This window comes from Tachyglossus aculeatus, chromosome X1 (genome assembly GCF_015852505.1).
Source record: "Tachyglossus aculeatus isolate mTacAcu1 chromosome X1, mTacAcu1.pri, whole genome shotgun sequence".
Lineage (NCBI taxonomy): Eukaryota > Metazoa > Chordata > Mammalia > Monotremata > Tachyglossidae > Tachyglossus > Tachyglossus aculeatus.
In genome coordinates, this window is record NC_052101.1 from 97,670,548 (window position 1) to 97,694,266 (window position 23,719).

Here is a 23,719-nt window from a genome sequence, read left to right on the forward strand (position 1 = left end):
ACCCTTCTATTTCTGAGCATTGTGCAAAATAATACTTCTTCAGAATGATATTTCTTAAATTCCTTTCATAGACTACTTTACAAAAAAATTTCACTAATTTTTTCTGTGATTATTTCAATTTCAGCTGCAAGAATTATAAAATAATATTTAAGAAACCATTTATTTATCATACAAAATAATACTTAGAGGCTTGCCTTAAAGATACATGATCTTATTTGCCTTATTCTTAGAAATCTTTATAAGAAGAATTGCAAAATCCTTTTGGTCTTAGAATACTGATAATAATGGTAATGAAAGCAGCATGGCCTAATAATAATGATGGCATTCATTAAGCGCTTACTATGTGCAAAGCACTGTTCTAAGCACTGGGGAGGTTACAAGGTGATCAGGTTGTCCCACAGGGGGCTCACAGTCTTAATCCCCATTTTACAGATGAGGTAACTGAGGCCCAGAGAAGTTAAATGACTTGTCCAAAGTCACACAGCTGACAATGGGCAGAGCTGGGATTTGAACCCATGACCTCTGACTCCAAAGCCTGTGCTCTTTCCACTAAGCCACGCTGCTTCTCAGCCTAATGGCAGGCCCACTGACTCCTGTGGGCTTGGGAGTCGGAGGATGTGGGCTTGAATCCCAGCTCTGCCACTTGTCTGTTGTGTGATCTTGGGCAAGTCACTTAACTTATCCTTGCCTCAGTTACCTCGTAAAATGAGGATTAATACTTTGAGCCCCATGTGGGTCAGGGACTGTGTCCAACATGGTTACTTTGTATGTATGCCAGCTCTTAGAACAGTGATTGGCACATAGTAAGCGCTTAACAAATACCATATTATTATTGTAATGATGATGGTATTTAAGTGCTTACTACGTGCCAAGCACTGTCTAAACTAAGTGCTGGAGTAGATAGATACAAGATAATCAGGTTGGACACCTGCGTGGGACTTACAGTCTAAGTGGGAGGGAGAACAGCAATTGAATCCCCATTTTACAGATGAGGAAACAGAGGTTTTGAGAAGTTAAGTGACTTCCCCAAGGAAACACAACAGTTAAAGCCAGGATTAGAACCAAGGTCCTCTGACTCCCAGGCTCATGGTCTTTCTGCTAGGCCGTGTTGATTAAAATTTTTCACAGGAAATGGAATTCATTATTTCATATTAAATTCAATACCTTTGGTGATTGTGTGAACTCATTTTGTTACCAAAATGTTTCCCTCTGATTCACATCGCTGAAGATGTTAACATTTCTAAAGAAGATAGGACGCTAGTTTTTACAGGGACTTATTTTCTGAGAATCTCACTGATTTTCCAACAGCCATGTATACTATTTTTGATATGCTGTCTTCACTCCTGGGCCTCTTCACTCCTGGGCCTCAGTTACCTCACCTACAAAATGGGGATTAAGACTGTGAGCCCTATGTGAGACAGTGACTGTGTCCAACCCGATTATTTTGTATCTACTCCAGTGCTTAGAAGAGTGCCTGGCACATAGTAAGTGCTTAACAAATACCATGAAATGAACAAGCTCTCAAAAGGATATTTTCACTCCCATTTTCAGGTGGAAAAATAGGGGCCCAGAGAAATAAAGCAACGTGCCCACTTGGATTTAAGTATTTCATCAAGGAGGAGGGCCTTGTGTTATTTGACTCTTAGATTACATACTGTCCAGCTCCTTCTTTTTAGTTTAATTCAACCTTCATCCTGCCCTCCAAATGAAATGCATGTTGAGGGTGTCCTGGTAGTATGGAAGAATAAGTAGAAGAACTGAGCATCTAGGATTCATGGTCTGATTCTATGTTGGTCAGCCTCCATCACAGGTATTCCATGCTGGTTTTCTTTACAGTGAAGTAAAAAGGTGGATCTGGGGAAGGGGGAGACCCAGATTATGAGGTAGCCACAATAGCCTCATTTTCCATTTTATTTGGGCAATGGAGAACTGGCTTTAGTGTTTCAGGGATAGAGGTTGGTTGCTCCCCAGCCCCCTTCTCCAGTAGCAGAAACATTCCACAGTAGTGCTGGAAATAATTCAGTGACCCAAGAAGCTGAATTATATTTTACTTATTTATTCTATGCCTCTACCCATCATGTGTTTCATTCTAATACAGGGTGCACAAGAACATCTTTAGTTGCAAAAGGACCCTTGAAAGAAACCGACAGAATCACGAGCAATTTCAGATTGTGTCCTAATTCCCCATCTTGGTAACATCCTCTGTTTACCACTGAGCAGGATGAGGTATGGACTTGCAACGATCCTCTAAGCCACTAATTCCCAAACTGGAGTATACAAACTTTTTGGGCAGAGTCAGGTTCAGACGTATGACCATCTCCCTTGACCCTGTTCCATGTGGCATCCTTGTGTAACACTACATGCACATGCAACTGCATGACATCATTACTTGGTACTATGCACATGCAGGACTTCACTAGATATCATTTATGTGCTCTGTGTGGAGCATTATATAATTTGTTGGAGGCAACATTTTGCTGAAGTCCATCTTAACAGTGTTTTTCTGCCACTGCCTCCATGGTCACTACAACCCGCCCTGCTGCCACTCCATAACTCGGGGTCCTGGGCAGCTCTGCTCTGAGATGTGCACTTCCACCCCACTCACAGATCACTTTCATTCTGCATGACTCACAATCCTGCTTCTGCCATTTTAGAGGGGCGGAGAGACATGTAGCTCTTGTTTCTGCCATCTCTGAGAGAAGCTGCCCAACCACCATCTGTGTGAGGGGCAGAACAACTACTATCTTAGGTACAGCACAGCCACAGCCACCATTTTTGTGAGAGGCAGTGGCCACCATCTTAGGTACAGCACAGCCACAGTGATCATCTTTGTGAGATGTAGGCACAGCCAACATCCTAGGTACAGCACAGCCACAGTCACCATCTTTGTGAGAGACATCATGGCCACCCTTTTAGGTAAAGCACAGCAGCAGCCACCATTTTATGAGAGGCAGCACAGAGTCATCTTAGGTACAGCACAGCCACAGTCACCATTTTAGGTACAGCAAGGTCACAGCCACCATTTTCATGAGAGGCAATAAGCCTCTGTCTTAGGTACAGCACAACCACAGCCATCATCTTTGTGAGTGGCTGCACTGCCTCTCCCACTGTGCCGTGCCCTGAGGTATTGCTTACCTCACCATCTGAGGCCAGTCCTGTTTTGATTGTTTAGGCTTGTCCTAAGAGACATGTGGAATAAATTCTCTGAACAACAGTGTCTGCCATAGCTGCTGTTTCATTTGAGAGGAAGTAAGACCCAACCACCTGGATGTAACTTTTTTACCATATCTTCTCCTTCATCCCTAGTACGTGCCGCTACACTGCCAGCCCCAAGCTTGTTCACATGGTAAGCCCGAGAGTTCCTAGATTGTCCCAGAAGGGCTTAGGTACAGCATCCTCAAGTCTCCAGTGCTGAATTCACATACACAGACACACAGACACACATACTCCAGATACACAGAATCATAGCTATATTTAGACCCATTAGGAGGAGAGGCATCAGGAAAAAATGGAAGAAGACAGGCTTTATCTTTGGTAAGTAAAGCAGGGACCCCACAAGGGTGGGGGGAGCATGTATGTGTGTGCTTGAGGGCTGAAGATGACCTGGGAAAGAGGAGGGGATGTTAATGCCCAGGAATACTTGTGAGGTTAGTGGCTGCATGATACTTGCAATTTAGTTGATCTGTAGTCTGTCAGTTTGATTTCATACAATTGCAAATGATAAGCTCAATGCAAAAGAACAAGAACAAAGACATAAATTGAAAGCGATAGAAACTTTATTAGGTAAGTGCATGAGTGGCAGGATGGGACAGGAGAAAATACATCATCATCAAAGGTGGTTATTGAGTGCTTACTGTGCGCAGAGCACTGTACTATGCACTTGGGAGAGTATAATACAACATGCTAGGAAACAATTCTACATTGACCCCCAGGAGGTCCAGGTAGATTCATTCAGCCTTCCTACCTGAAACTCCTATGATTACGTTCATTTAGAGTTGGTCCCATCCCACTAGATTTCAACACACTAGCAGGAATGAGTTTGTCTTTGGAGAAGTAAGATGCATGGTGAAAGAATCAGTTAAGGAGGATGATTTGTTGTCGCTTAGGTCACAGAAATAAATGCAGGACTCCCCCACAATGCAGCCAGAGTTCTTTATTAGAACAGAGCTCATCCTTACTCAAAAACTGTTCACTCACTGCGTACCTGGGCATTCATAGAAGCAAAATGCTTGGAAAGAGAGCGACTCATTTTCCTGCCATGAAAATGGTTAAATAGCTACAATTACAGTATGGATTAATGCAGAGACTTTTACGGTAGCTGCCCTTCAAGCGGTTGTCATTGTCACATCTTGTCAATTAACAGTATCTTTGACAGGAGACGTGAACAGATTCAGGTGCATTGTGCCCAAATGTAACTTCCCTTGGTGCTTTCCCTCTCTTTTCACAAATCTCATATACACGGTTTGAAAGATGAAGAAGTCTTTAAAAGAAAACTCTCAGAAATATCAATGGATTATTACTGTGTGAGCAGACGGGGATAGATTCCCCCCGCCACCCATTCTTCCAAACTAACTAGGGTTCCTTTCGTAGAGAAACTTTGATGCTGCTGAAGATCCGGCCTAGGGCTTCGAACAGAGGATCACAGAAGGTGTGGATGCACAGGGAGTAGATGCGGCTGACACACTGGATTTCAATCAGGTAGCTCTTGATGCATGGCACCACTGCCCAGATATGGCAGAAGGAGATACAAGCAAAGAGGAAGCCCCAGACCAAGGCTAGTGGGATGCCCAACACAGTGGAAAGAAGCCGGTAGCACCAATATTTAGTAACCGTAAAGGTGGTGTAGCTGACTTTCCAGACTCCATCAAAGCTGTAGGTGCCTTCTGGCTCAGCGATCACATCTTCAAAATCCACCTACAAGACATTTAATAGAGAGGGGAAAACAAGGCCCATGAAGTCAAATGATTTTGAAACAAATTTAGAAAAATTCTATTGATTTGAGAAACTACCCCCCTTCCAAACAATCCTTCCATTTTTGAATTTGATTAATATGTAGGTAAACCGCTTTGGTCTATCTGCAGCCAGTCAATTAATCCATTAATCATATTGATTGAGCGCTTACTGTGTTCAGAGCACTGTACTAAGTGTCTGGGAGCGTACAATATAGAACATGTTCCCTGTCCACAGAGAGCTTACAGGTTAGAGGGGGAGATGCTATGTAAGTCAGATGCTGTGTAAGAAAAGATGATTAGGTAGATTTGTATTTAGGATTGGCAAATAAAGTGTGTTTTGCACAAGGGTGATAATAATAATAATTATGGTATTTGTTAAGTGTGTTCTATGTACCAGGCAGTGTACTAAGTGCTGGGGTGGTTTTAAACAACTCGGGTTGGACACAGTCCTTGTCCCGTCTGGGGTTCATAGTCTCAATCCCCATTTTCCAGATGAGGTAACTGAGGCCCAGAGAAGTGAAGTGACTTCCCCAAAGTCACACAGCAGACAAGCCTCAGAGCTGGGATTAGAACCCATGACCTTCTGATGCCCAGGCCCGTGTTCTACCCACTATGCCATGCTGCTTCTCATGGGCAGCATGATAGAGTCTCACCCAGGCACACACTGAGACAGACAGTCACAGGCAGATAAAGATACAGTTTGAAAATATAGGCGCAGGCATACAGAGACACACACGTAGATTCAGTCATGAAGGAAAGGGAGAGGAAAAGGCAGGAGGTGACCCAGAGAGAAGGGGCCAGTATGAGCTCAGAGGGGAGAGGAAAGGACATATGCAGGTCCATAGGTTTGGGGAAAGTCATGTCTGGGTTACTCAGTCAATCAATGAAGCAAGCAAGCAATGGTATTTATTGAGCACTTAGTATGTGCAGAAGCACTGTACTAAGCTCTTAGCACTGTACTTTGCTGGCCATGTTGCCTCTCTCCACCAAGTTTCTTGGGCTGGTACCATCTAGAAGCCCCTCCTGCCACTGCCACCACAACTCATTCATTCATTCAACTGTATTTATTGAGCGCTTACTGTGTGCAAACCACTGAACTAAGCTCTTGGGAGAGTACAATATAACAACAAATAGACACATTCCCTGCCCACAGTGAGTTCACAGTCTAGAGGGGGGGACAGATATTAGCACACATAGATAAATAAATTATCAAAAATACAAAATAAATTATTTGACAGAGTACTTAGTCTAATATTTAAATAGTAAAGATCTTGAATATTCATACACAGGAGCTGGAGTCAGGATTCCTAGGTCCCAGTCTAATTTTAATTGACCCTCAATCTATCAATAGTATTCATTGAGTGCCTACTGTGTGCAGAGCTCTACTATTCATCATTATTATTTATTGACTATTCGCTGTGTGCAGAGCATTATACAATGCACTTGGGAGAGTGCCATAATAATAATAATTATATTTGTTAGGTGCTTACTATGTGCCAAGCACTGTTCTAAGCGCTGGGGGGATACAAGGTAATCAGGTTGTCCCACATGAGGCTCACAGTCTTAATCCCCATTTTACAGATGAGGTAACTGAGGCACAGAGAAGTCAAGTGACTTGCCCAAAGTCACAGCTGACAAGTGGTGGAGCCAGGATTAGAACCCATGACCTCTGACTCCCAAAGCCCAGGCTCTTTCTACTGAGCCACGCTGCTTCTCTGCTTCATACAACACACTTGAAGAAGTAGCATGGTGTAGTGGATAAAGCATAGACCTGGGATCAGAAGATCATGGGTTCTCATCCCGGCTTTGCCACTTGTCTGCTATGTGACCTTGGACAAGTCACTTCACTTCTCTCTGCCTCCATTACCTCATCTGGAAAATGGGGATCAAGACTGCGAGCCTGATGTGGGACAGGGACTGCGTCCAACCCAATTTGCTTGTAACCATCCCAGCAGTTAGTACAGTGCCTGGCACACAGTAAGCGCTTAATGAATGCCACAATTATTGTTATCATTATTATTACTTGGTAGACACATTCCCTACCCTCAGGGAGTTTACAGTCTTGGAGTTGGGGTGGGGGGCAGACAATACATTACAGATATGCACATGAATGCAATGGGACTAACGGTGGGATGAGTATAAAGTGCACAGGCAGCATGGGGGGAGGAGTAGGGAGGATGAGAGTTTAGTTGGGAAAGGCCTCTTGAAGGAGATGTGACTTTAATAATAAGACTTTGAATGTGGGGAGAGTGGTGGTCTGCCATATATGGAGGGGGAGGCGAGTTCCACACCAGAAGGAGAATAAGGTCAAGGAATCAGCAGCAAGATAGATGAGATCGAGCTACAGTGAGCAGGTTGGCATTAGAGGAATGAAGTGTGCAGACTGGGTTGTAGTAGGAAATCAGCAAGGTTAGGTAGGAGGGAGAGAGCTCACTGAGTGCCTTACAGCCAATGGTAAGGAGTTTCTGGTTGATGCAGAGGTTGGCGGGTAACAACTGGGGGCTTCTGAGTGGGGAGATGTGAACTGAACAACTTTTTAGAAAAATGATCCGGGCAGCAGAATAAAGTAAGGACTGGAGTGAGTAGAGACAGGAGGCAGGGAGGTCAGCGAGGAGGCTGACGAAGTAGTCAAGGCCAGATATGATAAATGGTTGGATCAGCATAGTAGCTACTTGGGATGGAGAGGAAAGGGTAGATTTTAATGATGTTGTGCATTTGGGAGAGTACAATTGGATTAGTAGATATATTCCCTGCCCTCAGGGAGTTTACAGTCAAATGGGGGAGACAGACATTACAGAGAGGAGGAAATAACATCATATATAGGATATAACACAGTAAAGCAAAGCCTCAAAGTTGCATCCCAGCTGAAAGCTGAGGGTTAGACCAACATGCCACACCATCAAGAAAGAACAGACAAAAGACAAAGAGGCAAAAGAGAAAACAGCACCATTCATTGCAAATATTAAGCATGACAACACAACAAAGGACAGCATTTTTGTGTGCACAAAGCGGCCAGGACTGTAGGTCTCACCTTGGCCTTTCAGTAACACGTACTCATTGGTGAATTTCACCATCAATACAAAGGACAATTCTATGTAAGATTTGTACATAAGTACTGTGGAAATTGCGAGTACTAAAGTGTTTAGGCAGTAAGGAACTGCTTGAAGTGACAGTTGGGGGATTTTAAGAGGGGAAGATGAGAAATTATTTGCGGAAGGCCTGGAGGAGATGTGATTTCAGATAGGCTTTTAAGGTAGGAAAGCATTGGTCTGCTGGATGTGAAGGGGGAGGGAGTTCCAGGTGTGAGCATGAGATTGACTGTGTGTACAAACTTGTCAGCCCCTGACACCTTTAGCTAGATAGGTCCAAGAATTGCAAACTTCTGTCAGCTGCAATATTAAACCTGCTTTTGAGACAGCCATTTTACAAAATAAACTCCTAGAGCAGACATTGGCAGCTCCCAGCATGCCTGCTGAAGGTGGCAACCCAACCCATTCTGGCTGTCAGGCTTGTTTCTAGTATCGTCTAAGGGCGTCATTGTCCACTAACGCAGGTAAGGGCACTTGAGGGTCTGTACGGCTACTGACGGTTCAAAATCACCATCCCAGAGAGCTGCCCGCTTCCTGGTTTGCCTTAATAATAATGATGGTATTTCATTCATTCATTCATTCATTCAATTGTATTTATTGAGAGCTTGCTTTGTGCAGAGCACTGTACTAAGCACTTGGAAAGTACAATTCGGCAACAGAGACAATCCCTACCCAATGGGCTCACAGTCTAGAAAGGGGGAAACAGACAACAAAACAAAGCAAGTGGACAGGCATCAATTGCATCAATGTAACTATATAGAATTATAGATATATACATGTCATTAATAAAATAAACAGAATAACAAATATGTACATATATGCACAAGTGCTGTGCGCAGAGAGGCGGGTAGAGCAGAGGGAGGGAATTACACCCCTGGTCTCCCTTCAAAGCCTTACTGAAGGCACATCTCTTCCAAGAGGCCTTCTCTAAGCCCTCCTTTCCTCTTCTCCCACTCCTTTCTGCGTCGCCCTGACTTGTTCTGTTTATTTTTCCCCCTTCCCCCAAATACAGCTTAGGTACATATCTGTAATTTTATTTGTTTATATTAATATCTGTCTCCCCCTCTAGACCTGCTCGTTGTGGGCAGGGAATGTGTTTATTGTTTTATTGTACTCGCCCAAGTGCTCAGGACAGTGCTGTGCACACAGTAGGCACTCAGTAAATACGATTGACTGACTGACTGACTGACTTTGGTGCAATAAGCTGGGCCCAAATCCAGCTCTCTGGTTTACCTGGTAGGGCCTAGAGTGGCACAGGATTAGTGAGGTCCCAAGTGATGGCACTACTGAGTGGCACCTGGCAAGTCAGAGGTCATGGGTTCAAATCCCAGCTCTGCCAACTCAGCTGTGTGACTTTGGGCAAGTCACTTAACTTCTCTGTGCCTCAGTTACCTCATCTGTAAAATGGGGATTAAAACTGTGAGCCCCCTGTGGGACAACCTGATCACCTTGTAACCTCCCCAGCGCTTAGAACAGTGCTTTGCACATAGTAAGTGCTTAACAAATACCATTATTATTATTATTATTACAGCACATAAGCGGGTGTCAGAAGTACATGGGCTCTAATCCCAGCTCAGCCACCTGTCTGCTGTGTGACCTTGGGTAAGTCACTTCACTTCTCTGGGCCTCAGTTACCTCATCTGTAAAATGTGGATTAAGAGTGTGAGCCCCATGGGGGACAGGGATTGTGCCTAACCTGATTAACCCATACCTACCCCAGAGTTTAGAATAGTGAGCGCTTAACAAGTACAATAATTATTACTATTCATATATCTCCTCCCCTCTCTCCCCCTCAGGGACTCCTTTCCCCTTTCCCTCTCCTTTCAGACTCCCTCCTCTCTTCCCCTTTCCCCACTCTCCACGACTCCCCCCTCCAGTCAATCAATCAATTGAGCACTTACTACTTGCAGAACACTGACTAAGCACTTGGGAGAGTACCTTACAACAATACAACACCTTTATCTCTGCCTTCCTTCCCCTCCCTTTTTCCTTTCCCCCCACCACATTGCTTACCCCTGCTGATGGCCCTCGGGGGCTTCAAAATGTTGCCCACCCTACCAGGCTTAGACAGCAGTTCTCAGAATGGCCATTAGGCATTTGTATTTGGTATACAAATACAAATTAGGTATTTGTTAAACGTTTACTGTGTGCCAGACACTGTACTAAGCACTAGGTTGGATACAAGCAAATCCTGCTGGAAACAGTCCCTGTCCCATGTGGGGCTCACAATCTCAATTCCCATTTTACAGATGAGGTAACTGAGACCCAGAGAAGTGAAATGACTTGACCAAGGTCACACAGCAGACAAGTAGTAGAGCCGAGATTAGAACCCATGACCTCTGACTCGCAGGCCTGTGCTCTTTCCACTAGGTCTCTCCCCTTTCCATTAGGCTATGTTGCTTCTTCAAGTAAGTTTTATCACCCTTACTTGTCTGTTCTTCTTTGTTGAGGTCTATGGTGCAAGATCCTAACTACAGCTTCAAATGCTGCAGACTTGGAAATGTCTGGCAACTGTACAGTGACTCTGGCTCCTTTTGGGAGCCTGGCATGCACCCTGTCTATTTCCTCCAAGCCTTCTTCTAGAAAGGCATGTGTGGAGTTGCTGATGCCAACTCTTTAGGGCGGAGTCCGTAGCTCAGCACATTTGTTTAGCACATTTGGATTTTCAATAAATAACATTCATAAGGATGATTTTTTATTAAGAAATGGGGGGATTGAGAAGTGCTTTCTCTCTACTCTATCTGAAAGCTCATCTGCTCTTATGTTGCTCTCTATGACCAGTATGTAAATGGCTGCCATGTCCTCAGATATGAACTTTTAATTTTGTGAGAGGAGGGGGGGGACAAATGAGAAGTGGGGCTTCTAGGAGGTAGATGAAAAAAAGCTTGGGAAGAACAAGTGAGAGAGTAGGGTATCCAGAGGTCCAGCTCAGGACATAGGGACAGGCATGAACAGTTGGGAGCAGGCAAACAGAGGACCTTGCTGCCTTAGCCCTCCACTTTTTGATGCCTCCCTTGCAGATTTTTGCCCTCTCTATTTATGCTCTTCAACCCAGATTCTCTACTTTTCATCTCATGCAGGGAGAAAAATGAGAAAAATGAGCAGGAAGTGTGACACCACATTCTGAGGTGGGCCAGATGGTAGCCAAATCCCATTCTTCTGTACACTCTAGAATCTCAGAAGTGTTCAGTGGTTGCTTGCTCCAAATCTACAATCAAAGCCATTAGAAGGCCAAGCTGGGGCAGAGGACTGTGGGGGGGAAATGATCACAGATAGATCAGCATGGGGGCTCTCTTGCCCACGACTCTCAAGTAATTGACACCTGTGCCCTGGTCTCTCTCTTTATCCTTGATCTCTCTTCTTCTATCTGAGCCCAAATCTCACTGTTGGCCAGACATCTTTAATTGAATGTCCTACCACCACATCAAACTCAGTTCTACTCTTTGGGGCTGGAAGGTATTTGCCATGTGCTTTGCTGTTGAAGGAGAGAGGTCCAAATCACGGCAACTGGAACAGGCTGGATTCTCAGGACCAGGTCCAACCCAACCTGAAAAGAACAGGAATAGATGCTTCAGGGTCCGGCCTGCCCGAACACTGGACTAAGAAAAAATGTGCCCATACAGCAGCGTTGACTCATAAAGGGCCTCGGCTAGGGTGGCCAGTCATCCAGTTTCACAACAAACAGTCTGATTTTCAGTGGGTCTCTCCCCTGTCTGGAATTGATGCAGGCCTGGCTGCTTTCCATTTTGAAAGTTCTCAGCACCGAGTGGCCTGCCACCATGTTCTTCTGCTCAGACATGGCACTAGAGTTCCTATGGACCTTGTAGGGGAACACAAAGACTGGAGTGAGTGAGGAGTTTGGAGGTCTTCCTGGAGAAATACCCCAAATCAGCTTGCTCATACATGACTAGACTGTGAGCCCACTGTTGGGTAGGGACCGTCTCTATATGTTGCCAACTTGTACTTCCCAAGTGCTTAGTACAGTGCTCTGCACACAGTAAGCGCTCAATAAATACGATTGATTGATTGATTTTGGCTCTGTGCTCATCCAGTACTACTGCTTTGAGAGCCCTAGGACTTGTAGGGTGGTCCCAGTCCATGTAGGGTGCTAGCAGCTAGAGTACAGTCAGTTCACTGGGTGAACTGCTCAATAAACTATTGCAGGTGATCATCATCTTATAATGGCTGGACACCATCCTGGAAGGTCTCAATCACCAAGTTGGACATACAGTCAGACTTCTATTCCTTCCTTATTTCAATCACAGGGGAGTTCTTTAGATAGGGAGAGGGTGAAAGCTTATATCAGCAGAAAATTTAATTCAGATTAGCCTTTATTTCTTATTTGACTGCACAGGTCCATTTGAGGTTATAAAATATTTATATTCACAGGGAAAATCAAATACTTTCATTTAAAAAAAATGGCACTTTGACTTAAAGGTAGCACGGGAATGATGGAAAAGGAGTACAAGGAGGTTCTTCAAATGAGAATCCACTTTAAAACCTGAGGCATTGATAGAGATAATGTCAGATATTTGAACCAGTTGAAATAGATTACTGTTAATATAGCTAGAGCTGCAATTTAAATTTTTCAAAGAACAGACCAAAGATAAGCCAATTCATTTACTGAGGTGTTAAACACCCTCATCTTTTCCTAAAATGATATCTTCTCTACATCACTGATACTAGATCTTTTTCCAAAATGATATCACACTATTTTCTGTTTATATGCATGTAGTAGTTTCAAACCTCTCTCAGGATTGCACCTGTAGAGTTTCCAGTACTCTATCAGTCTTGGCTATGGGAGGGAGAGTCAACCAGAGGCATATCCATTCCATTCCTAGCTTGGGCACTGGCTAGTGAGTGGAAGGCAATCTGCTACGACTCAAACCTCACCTGTGCTGGGCAGCAGTGGCATGGGAGAGAGTCGACTCAAGTTTATTGCGCGGAAGAGAGCAATGGTAACCACTTCCGTATTTTTACCAGGAAAACTCTATGGAGACACTACCAGAATGATTGTAGATAGAGGTGGGGCATTCAGGGGGAGATGTGCCCATGGAGTCACCATGGGTCGGAGATGACTCGACAACATAGGACAAGAGAAGTAGTTCAAAATATTATTCACTTCACTCTACTCCTGATATAAATCAATCAATCACTCAATCAACGGTTTTTATTGAGCACTTACTGTGTGCAAAGCACTGTATTAAGTGCTTGGGAGGGTACAGTGCAACAGAGTTGGTAGACATGTTCCCTGCCCACAATTAGCTTATGGTCTAGATAGTCTTGATATAAAGGATAACAATGAAAATAAAAATAACAGCCTATCATTTAGGAGGAAGGAACTTACGGTGTCATGACTCCAGGGTCTAGCACCCTTTCTGCTACCCACCAACCTGTTACCATCTCCACACCCTAGGACTGTAAGCTTCTTGAAGGCAGGGTTTGTGTCTATCAACTCTGTTGTAGTGTGCTCTCCCAAGTGCTTAGTACAGTGCTCTGCACTCAGTAAGTACTCAGTAAATACCGGTGATTTATTTACTGATTAGGCCTGGCCTTCCACAGGAGCAGGCCGAAGGCCAAGGCCAACAGGACCCACAGAAGCTCTTGCTTCAGTCACAGTGATCACAGTGGGGTAGCAGAGAGTACAGCAGACCAGCTTTTGTAAGTACCCTGTTTCATCCCAATGTCTGATTCCCCCTTCTCTCCCTGTCTCCCTCTGATCTCTCCCCTTCATATTTCTCTCTGTCCCCTTCCCCTCTGTGCCCCTCTGAATCCCCTCCACCATGCCTCTCTCCAGTCCCATCCTTGCTTTGGGCCCAGTTCCCTCCCATCTGTGCTTGTGTCTGCTGGGACTAGGCAGATCTACCTGAAGTGCAATTAGGATTCCAAATGGCTTTTGGAAATAACAACCAATCCAATCCAATTAATCTGGACTGTGCCTTGTAACCCTGCTGCTATCCTGCTTGTTGTGATGCTCCTTGGAGTCCTCACCCCTCCAAGGAACCCAGTAAGAAGCTATTGCTTCTCCTGCTGCTATTGTTATTTCTTCTTCAGCCAATGCTCCTCCTGCCACCATGTTGACTAAGCCTCCTATGACACCTTGAAGTGCCCTCAGAATTGACTGTACCCCAGGTTGAAACCTCTGATCTAACAAGTAGGTCATATCAACAAATTTTCAATGACCACTTGGTTTAGGGATTTGCTTGGTATATGTAATTACATACTAAATTCATCTATTTAATCATCATCTAAAACATTAATAGTCACTGCTGTGACCATGGCACTATTATAGGCACTACTGAGTTTCACAGTGTTTTCTACACAGATGCACTCTTTGCTCTCAAGGTGTTTAATTGTCTAAAGTCAGATATAAAACACATGAACATACCATCAGCACATACATACATAAGCAGGGCAAAATAAATAATCATGGAAGTAGGGGATGTGCTCTTTGCCTTGTTAGAAAGATGGGTTAACTCAATCTATCTCTCATTTTCTACTTATGGTAACATCTCTACTCCAGAGAGTTTTGATACAGTGTATTTTCATAAGGTATTCTTATTAGAAGCAATTGAGTTTGAGATTTGAATTGGTTATTTACCATTATTGCCTTTAAAACATTCAGAGAGTCCAAAGCTGTCACAAGTTTCATTTTCTTTGAATTACATATCTCATGATCAATTAGCAGGACTTGGAATAGGCCTAAGCTGCTTGAATTTAAGAGAAAAGATTGCTTTTTTCACACTTCACTATGCCACTTGCAGGAAATGAAAAGAGGATTTTTACGCACAGTTCAAGGGAAAACTATGTACAGCCAGTGGTTTATCAGAAAATACAGTGACTTAATGTCTTAATTGGTTACCAGAATTTGAGAATAAACTCTTTTGTGGAATTTCAGATTGCATTCTCAGTGAGACAGACCATTTAGTTTGGGTTTGAAGTGAGGAGAAAGGGAGGGAGAAAATTAAAAAGGCCAAGTTGGTATTGGCATTTGTCTCATGGACAACTTTATTTTTAAGCAAGAAGAGGCCATATTAATTTAACTTAGTCAACCAGGGCAGCTTGGAAGAGAACCCATGGGAAGGTTTATAAGACAGTGAAGCTGTAGCCTGTCATCAAGCTGAACCTTCCCTTTACCCTCACCTTTCAGTTTCCTCTCCTCCAGGACTCCTGCTGGAGGACACAATCTCATGGAGATAAGCAAACCTACCTAGAGGACCCAAACAAATAGACTTTAGCTTGTGTCAGAGACCCCTGGGTGGCAATTTCCCCTCTGAGAATGAATTGGCCAGCATTTGCTCTAAGAAACGTTGGGGAATCTACCATTGTTTTTCCAAAATACATTTGTTTTGCTCTTTCTCTGAAGTGTTTCATCTCCTTTTGCCTTCAGGACAGCTCCACTTGGCTGTCCTGCTGACAACTGAAACTTAACATGTCCAAAGCAAAACTCTGCACCTTCTTTCACAAACATTGTCCTCCCCCTGCCTTTCCCATTCCTGTAGATATCACGACTATCCTCCTTTTCTCCCAAGCCTGTAACCTTGACATTATCCTTAACTCAACTCTCTCATTCAGTAATGAATAATAATAATAATAATGGTTTGTACTGTAAGCTCCTTGTGAGCAGGGACTGTGTCTGTTATATTGTTATACTGTACTTTCCCTAGCCCCTCTCAAAGTCATACTGGAATGCTGCCAGTACTCTACCAGTCTCTACTATGGGAGGGAGAGTCAAGCAGAGGCCTACCCCTTCCATTCCTAGCTTGGGCAGTGACTAACGAGTCAAAGGCAATCTGCTACAAGTCAAAACTCACCTGTGCTGGGCAGCAGGGGCATAGGAGAGAGTCGAAGGAGGAGACTCAAGTTTACTGTGTGAAAGGAGGCAATTATAAACCACTTCTGTATTTTTACCAAGAAAACTCTATGGATATGAACAATTTGCAGATGGAGGTAGGGTGTTCTGGCAGAGAAGATGTGTTCATGGCGTTGCTATGGGTCAGAGATGATTCGACAGCATAAGAGAAGATAAGACTCTCCCAAGTGCTTAGTACAGTGCTCTGCACACAGTGAGCGCTCAGTAAATACAATTGATTGACCTGACTGACTGACTTTTGTTAAGTACTTACTATTTGTCAAAAACTGTTGTAAGTGCTGGGGTAATTACAAGTTTATCAGGTTGGGCCCAGTCCCTCTTACAGTCTAAGAAGAAGGGAGAACAGGTATTGAATCCCCATTTTACAGATGAGGAACTGAGATCCAGAGAAGTTAAGTGACTTGCCCAAGGTCACACAGCAGACAAATGGCAGAGTCGGCATTAGAACCCTGGTTCTCTGACTCCCAGGCCCATGCTCTTTCCATGAGGGCATGCTGCTTCTCATTCATTCATTCATTCATTTATTCAATCATATTTATTGAGCGCTTACTGTGTGCAGAGCACTGTACTAAGCGCTTGGGAAGTACAAGTTGGCAACATATAGAGAAGGTCCCTACCCAACAGTGGGCTCACAGTCTAGAAGTCTAGTCTAGTCTAGTCTCAATCTACATATTTAATCTGTCACTAAGTCCTGTCAGTTCTCCCTTCACAACATGGCTAAAACCTGTCCTTTCTTCGCCATCCAAACAGCTACTATTCTGATCCAAACACTGTCATATCTCACTTTGACTACTGCATCAGTCTCCTCACCAACCTTCCTGCCTCCTGTCTCTCCCAACTCCAGTCCATACTTCACTCTGCTGCCCAGATCATTTAGCTGAAAAGCTGTTCAGTCCACATTTCCCCACTCTTAAAGAACCTTCAGTGGTTGCCTATCCACCTCTGCATCAAACAGAAACTCCTTACCATTGGCTTTAAAGCACTCAAACCACTCGCTCCCTCCAACCTTACCTCTCTGATTTCCTGTACAACCCAGCTTGCTCACTTCACTCTTCTAACACCAACCTACTGTACCTCGATCTCTATTATCTCACCATCAACCTCTTGCTCACATCCTTACGCTTCATATACAACAGATCACCACTCTCCCCACCTCAAAGCCTTACTAAAATCATATCTCCTCCAAGAGGCCTTCCCTGATTAAGCCCTCATTCCCCCTACTCCCTCTCTCTTCTGCATCACCGATGCACTTGGATTTGTACCTTATAAGCACTTGATATTCACTTCACCCTCTGCCCCACGTCACTTATGTATATTTCCATAATTTAATTTTATGTCTCTCCCTCTAAACTGTAAGCTCCTTATTGGCAGGAAACTTCTCTACCAACTCTATCTTATTGTACTCTCCTAACCTCTTAGTACAATGCTCTGCACAGTAAGTGCTCAATAAATATTAATGATTGATTGATTGATTTTCTCCATGCAGGTTTGGACATTCTGTACCTGAATGAAACATGAGTTAGGAAGTCAATCAATCAATTGTATTTTTGAGCACTTACTGAGTTCAGAGCACTGTACTAAGTGCTTGGGAGAGTTCAATATAACAGAGTTGATAGACATGTTCCCTGCCCACAATGAGTTTACAGTGTAGAGCGGGAGACAGACATTAATATAAATAAATAAACTACAGACTTGTATGTAAGTGCTGTGGGGCTGAGGGAGGAGTGAATAAAGGGTGCAAATCCAAGTATAAGGGTGATGCAGAAAGGAGTGGAAGAGGCAACTGAGGGCCTAATCTTGGAAGGCTTCTTGAAGGACATGTGCTTTCATAATGGTCACTTCAGGCCCTGTGGGACATTCAGCTGAGAGCATAGACAGGGTGCTGAGAGGGCAGGTGTGGGGGACCAGTAGTGGCTTGCCTCACAGTGGACCACCAGCTCAAAATCTCAGATCTGGGGAGGGTATGGCACAAGCTAAGCAGAAAGTTTTGATTTGGGCTCTGAAACAACTAGAGAACATCAAGGAGTTGCTTTAGTGTGGCAGAGAGATGGCATCATCTTTTTGTAGAGGACAGAAGGTAGCCATTTTGTTGATACTAAAGTCTGCTGAGATGGCAAAGAGGGAGGATAGAGAGAACAAATTTCTCTGAGTGATGTGAAAAGAGGTGTTAAAATTTAGGTTAATATTATAGCAGGGCATGGCAAACTACTGAGTGCAATGCACCATACTGCTTTTGGTAAGCAGTATGACCAAGTAGAAAGAGCAGGGGTCAGGGAGTCAGAGGACTTGGGTTCTAATTTTGACGCCACTACTTGTATCTTGTCTGACCTTGGTTAAGTAAAATAACTCTTCTGTGCTTCAGTTTCCTCATCTGTAAGATGAATATTCAATACTTGTTCTCCCCCCTATGTACATTATGAGCCCTATGACGGACAGAGACTGTCTGACCTGATTATCTTGAATCTACCCTGGCATTTAGTACAGTGTGTGGCACAAAGTAAGTGTTTAACAAATATTGTCATCATTATTGTTGCTATTATTATTATATAATAGGAGAAGTATATGTTTATGAAAAACCATATAAATCGAGCAGAGATTTCCTTTCTCAAAGTAGCCTTTTTTCCAATGCACAAGCATTTTGTTTCCTTTTTCCCCCATAAGGAGGCTATATGCCATACTCATTGCAGTTTATCTTCACTCAAAGGCATTTTCAAGAGGATCAGGGCTAAACAGAGTTCATTAAACATTGTTGAAAATCTTCCCTGCTTTGAGTGTTTTGGACTCAGAAGGATTTTCTTTTAATTTTTTTCTTTTAATTGCAACATACTAGCAGATCTAATGATACTATATCAAAAGCAATCAACTCATTAAGGAGTTAACACCACAGCAGGACAAGAGTGGTGCTTTTCAGTTAACCTTTTCTTGAAGGAAATTATAATTCTTCACATCAAGAAAAATCCTTACAGAAAGGACATTTCTAGGCAAAGCAGAATTTCAAAGTTAATCTGGATTTTACAATCTGGTCTCCTTGAGCCTTATATTTTACTCCAAGGTAATTGAAAACTTCAAAGGAAAAGGTTATGCATTCCTGTTGGCTATAATGTTTAAGGCATATTCTGTAATGTGAGCTAAATTAGATCTTTATTTAAATATAGATACAGTGTACAGAACTGGGATGCATACTAGCACGTTCTCTCTCTCTTGCTATCTATCTATATATAAATTTCTCCCCAGCTTCATATCTGATGAGAGTTCCGAAGTAGCATACCAAGCAGCACAGGACATTAGTCTTTGGAGTGAAATGTTGCCATGTTGGGAGTCAGAGGTTGCCAATCCCTTGCAACTGAAATAGTGAACCAAAGTGGAGGTGTTTGGTAGGGCCGCTCAGTGAACAGTGCTGTTAGATTGACTCAATCCTCCCCACCCCACTCCACTCTTGGGAGTTATAGGGAAGGAAGTCAAAGATAGAAATAGAAATCATGAGGAGAACTAGGTATACCAGTTTCATGGGAATGAGGGACTGGCACAGATTGGTCCACAGCTTTTTGCGTAGAACGGACATCCATTACCAAGCACTGTACTAAATGTGGGGTTAGATCCGATGTAATCAGATTGGACACAGTCCCTGTCCCACATGGGGCTCACAGTCTAAGAGGGGGAACAGGTGTTGATTCCCCATTTTACAGATGAGGAAACTGAGACCCAGAGAAGTGAAGTGGCTTGCCCTATGTCACACAGCAGGTAAGTAGTGGAGCTGGGGTGAGAACTCAGGTCCTCTGATTCCCACACCTGGGTTCTTTCCACTAGACCATATGGCTGGAAAGGGGTTGGAAATGGAGCCTAGGTGTTGGCACCATTTCTTGCCCTCGACTGACAGAGTGTGGCCCACAGACTGACCCAGGCCCTGCTGGATCCCCCTTATTTTCAACAGGTTCTGAGGTCGGGCCACAGGTTTCTCTTGCCTTTGGCCCCAGAGCCTAGTGAGGATGAATTGTATGTCTCCTAGACAGCCTGGGACATCCTACAGGGACAAGAAGGCACCATGGTGTAGTGAATAGAGCACAGGCCTGGGAGTCAGAAAGTCATGGGTTCTAATCCCGGCTCCACCACTTGTCAGCTGTGTGACCTTGGGCAAGTCACTTAACTTCTCTGTGCCTCAGTTACCTCATCTGTAAAAAATGGGAATTAAGAGTGCGAGCCCAATGTGGGAAAGGAACTGAGTCCAATCTGATTAACTTGTACTTAGAACAGTGTTTGGTACTTCAGTGCTTCAGTGCTTCACTGGTTTCAGTGCTTCTGAACCTGGAGCCACTGGCCACCCCCTGCCATCACTTAAGCAGGAGTGACCTCTGGATCAGCTGCTCTGTCCTGTATCCATACCAGAACTATATGCAGCAGCAGCAGAGAACAAGGCCAGGGAGGAGGAGATGGCCCACCGATGGAGGGTAAGTGCCCTCCTCTCTTCCTCTCTCTCCCACTGCCTCTCCTCCTCCCCTTCTTCCTCCTCTTGGCTTTCCATTTTTTAATCACCGCTTTCCCATTCCTTTTCCTTCTCCCTTCCTCTATCTTTCCCCTCTTCTTATCTCAACCCTGTTTTCTCCCCTTTTCCTTCCTCTCCCTCTGCCTCCCTGCACAAATCCCACCCCCCTCAAAGCTCTGCCCCATCACCCATCCACTCAACACATCTCTTGAAGTTTGACCAGGTGCAAACTTGCAATGAAAAGTTGGCACCATGGGCGAAATAGCTATTGAGGCATCCAGGATGCCTGCCTTAGGCCTCAGAAATTGGAGGAGTCATGTTCTTTCAGATGGGGGATCCATCCATCCATCCCCATCCATCCCCTACAATGGAATGGGGAGTGGGGAGAGCATGCTTCCCAAAACCGAAGATGACCCTATAATCAGAGACTGCGAGCTGGGAAGATCTGAAATTGTCTGGCCTTCTGAGTTTGGGGTAAGAGCATTTGCAAGAATTCCCATTGTGTAGATTCTAGTCTTGGCACTGTATATCACTGAGGGTACTTGGGGCACAAAAGGCCAACCTAGCCCCATCAAGGGGCATGACTACTTATTGGTGGCACTCACCTAGAAGAAACCTGTACTCCCAAGTGTAGGTAGGAAGAGGGGCTCATGTACACACCATCCAAATTCACTTTGCATTTAGGGTTTCCAGCAGAGCACTAATCTACACTTCTCAGTGCTCAACCCAACACTCATGCCTCACCACAAGAAATCTTAATACTTTTCACTTCTCTGTCAAACTCTTGTCTTCCCCTAATCCACTTTTCTTTATTGAGCCTTGGCCCCCACTGGCAAAGTATCTGGATAATTTGGATGCTAGAAAAACATTTTGGCTTCAATTATCCAGTCATTTCAAATAAAAGTGAAGACTTTGGCCTGATTCATCCACCTAACTTGACAACGTATACTGCTTCAAACATTATTAAGAAGGGTATTAGGAAAGGAAGAAAGAATTACAAGGGAGCTATGGGAAATGACATGATTTCAAATGGAGCCTGTTCCAAATAAACTGCCTTGCCTAATGAATCCATTGTTCCAATTGTTTTTTATTTACCTCAATGCTTAGTTCAGTGCTTGGCGCATAGTAAGCACATAACAAATGCAATCAGTATCACAGAAGGTGCTTAACAAATCTCTGTCAATCAATCAGTGGTATTCACTGAGTGCTTACTGTGTGCTGAGCACTGTAGTAGGTGCTTGTGCGAGAATAATAGAGTAGGCGGGTGTGATCCCTGCCCTCACAACTATTATTATTATAATTATTTGCTTTCCCATGCACTGTAGCACTCTGACATCAGCCATTTGTCTGCCTTATCAGCTAATTTGATTGTCACCATCTCCTTTTTTAACAGAAATTCATTTTGAAAGTGCAAGCACCCAGCCATATGGGTGTGAGGTAGCTGGCTGAGAGAGTATATCAATCAGTGATATATTTTGAGAACTTATTATGTGCAAAGCACTCTACTAAGCACTTAGCACTGCTTCCAAGATGATGGTAGCTGCACTGAAAGTTCTATCCCAGTCCACACACACCTGAGATATTTGTCTACAGATTCTATCAAAGACAAAGAGGTATGAAACAGAAATGATTTCAGTCCCCCTCCTCATCTCTTCATGTGTTGACTTCACTTTTATGATTCAGAGAAAGAAGAAGCTAAAGAAGACTTTTCAATATGCTATTTGACAGCTCCCACTATGTGAAACAGTAGCTGTTTGATGCCTACATCTCGGTTCGTGCAGTCATATACAACCTGAAGATGAGAAAATCTCTATTCGGGATAAGATTCTGAACTGGTGATCCCCCTCAGAGATGTCCTTTCAAGTAGCAGCAAGAACTGGCAAATGCCGTCCTCAGAGGCACTCTCAGGCAAGTTTCTTGAAGCATACTGGAGGACTGACAGATTTCTTTCATTTAGATCATCTGGTGAGTCTGAGTAGTGAATGGCATTGTGCTGAGGTATGAGATCTCCAGAGTTTGTTTGTGTTCTCAGGCCAGGGAATTTTGCTTTTACAATGGATAAGACTTTTCTCTATAGACTAGCCTCCTGCACTCACATTACCAAATTCAATTTCCACTAGAAAAGTAAACACTGCTGGCCATCTCATTTCAACTTATTCTAGAAGAAAGGCAGGGATGAGTATATAAGCAGTCATTCTGAAGTTCAGGACTAGAAATATTTTCTTGTTTTATGTCAATATTTGCCCCTCACCTCCCTCTTTTCTCTTTTCCCCTCTCCCCCACCTTGATCCTCGTAGCTTTGTACTTTCTCCCAGGAGGTAAACTTGGCACAAGCTTTGTACTCAAAGTTGATATAAATTCTGGAAGGAAGAAAAGTTAGGAATACAAACAAAATGTCAACAACAGGTCCTCTACTGCCAAGCAGGCTAATACTACATATCCACCTTTTACAAAGAAATAATCCATCCCTTCCAATGATAAAATTAAGGTCAAAGTTAAGGATCCGAAAATATACCTTTACCACATCTTCGTTAATGTGTTTTGGATCTCTGTTCACCAGATCGATTTCTTTACTGTGTATGTCCTTTATTATCCTTGCTTCCAGGTCTGTGTGCTCTTCAGCCATGATTTCTCTTCGGTTTCAGAATGGTAATCTTCAAACTTTCGGCTGGAAAACAATACCTTTGGTGAAAGTTGTGAATCCAGTGCTCCAAGATTTGGGCTCTACCCTTCTAAATAGCCCCACCCCACATGCCAGAGGACAGCTGTCTCACATAACTTTACCCAGATCCTCTGGTAAAGCTGACTATGGCAAGTCTCCAAGCTAAAATTAATATTGTAACTCACACTGTGCTCTGAATGCACTCCTTAAAGGGGACTGTTCTGAATTGAGATCTCACACTGTGGAGTAATATTTTTGGTTACTGGGAGTATTCTAAGACTGGGTCTACATGACAGAGAGAAGGTGTTTGGGAAAAACATTAATCAGAACATACGGGTCTAAAGGTTACTTCTTAACAAGAAAAACTGTTCTTTCCTACTGTTTGATTAACATATTTGTTTCGGACCATGTGCTCTAACATTGAAAGGGTGGTTTTCATGTAAAGACAGTACTATTGCCTGTCAGGATGCCTCTTTCATTGAGTTTCCTTGGGACTTTTTCTAGTTTCCTGAAAACAAACAAGAGAGAGACTAGCAATAGAGAAGCAGTGTGCCTTAGTGGAAAGAGCATGGGCCTGGGAGTCAGAGGACCTGAGTTCTAATCCCAGCTCTGCCATTTACCTGCTGTGACCTTGGGCAAGTCACTTCTCTCTCTGTGCCTCAA

General features: G+C 43.7%; 1 protein-coding gene and 1 non-coding gene across 2 annotated transcripts; one reads left to right on the forward strand and one right to left on the reverse strand.

Moving 5' to 3' along the window:
* Positions 1 to 3,796: 3,796 nt before the first annotated feature.
* On the reverse strand, positions 3,797 to 23,146 carry CAV3 (caveolin 3). Its single transcript, XM_038740220.1, has 2 exons — positions 22,910 to 23,146; positions 3,797 to 4,914 (listed from the first exon to the last, which is right to left on the reverse strand). Exons 1-2 carry the CDS (start codon positions 23,018 to 23,020, stop codon positions 4,573 to 4,575), a joined length of 453 nt encoding a protein of 150 aa, XP_038596148.1. The 5' UTR covers positions 23,021 to 23,146; the 3' UTR covers positions 3,797 to 4,572.
* LOC119920024 lies at positions 12,787 to 12,924 on the forward strand. Its single transcript, XR_005447795.1, has one exon. It is a non-coding gene; the product is annotated as a small nucleolar RNA SNORA7 (small nucleolar RNA).
* Positions 23,147 to 23,719: the final 573 nt, after the last annotated feature.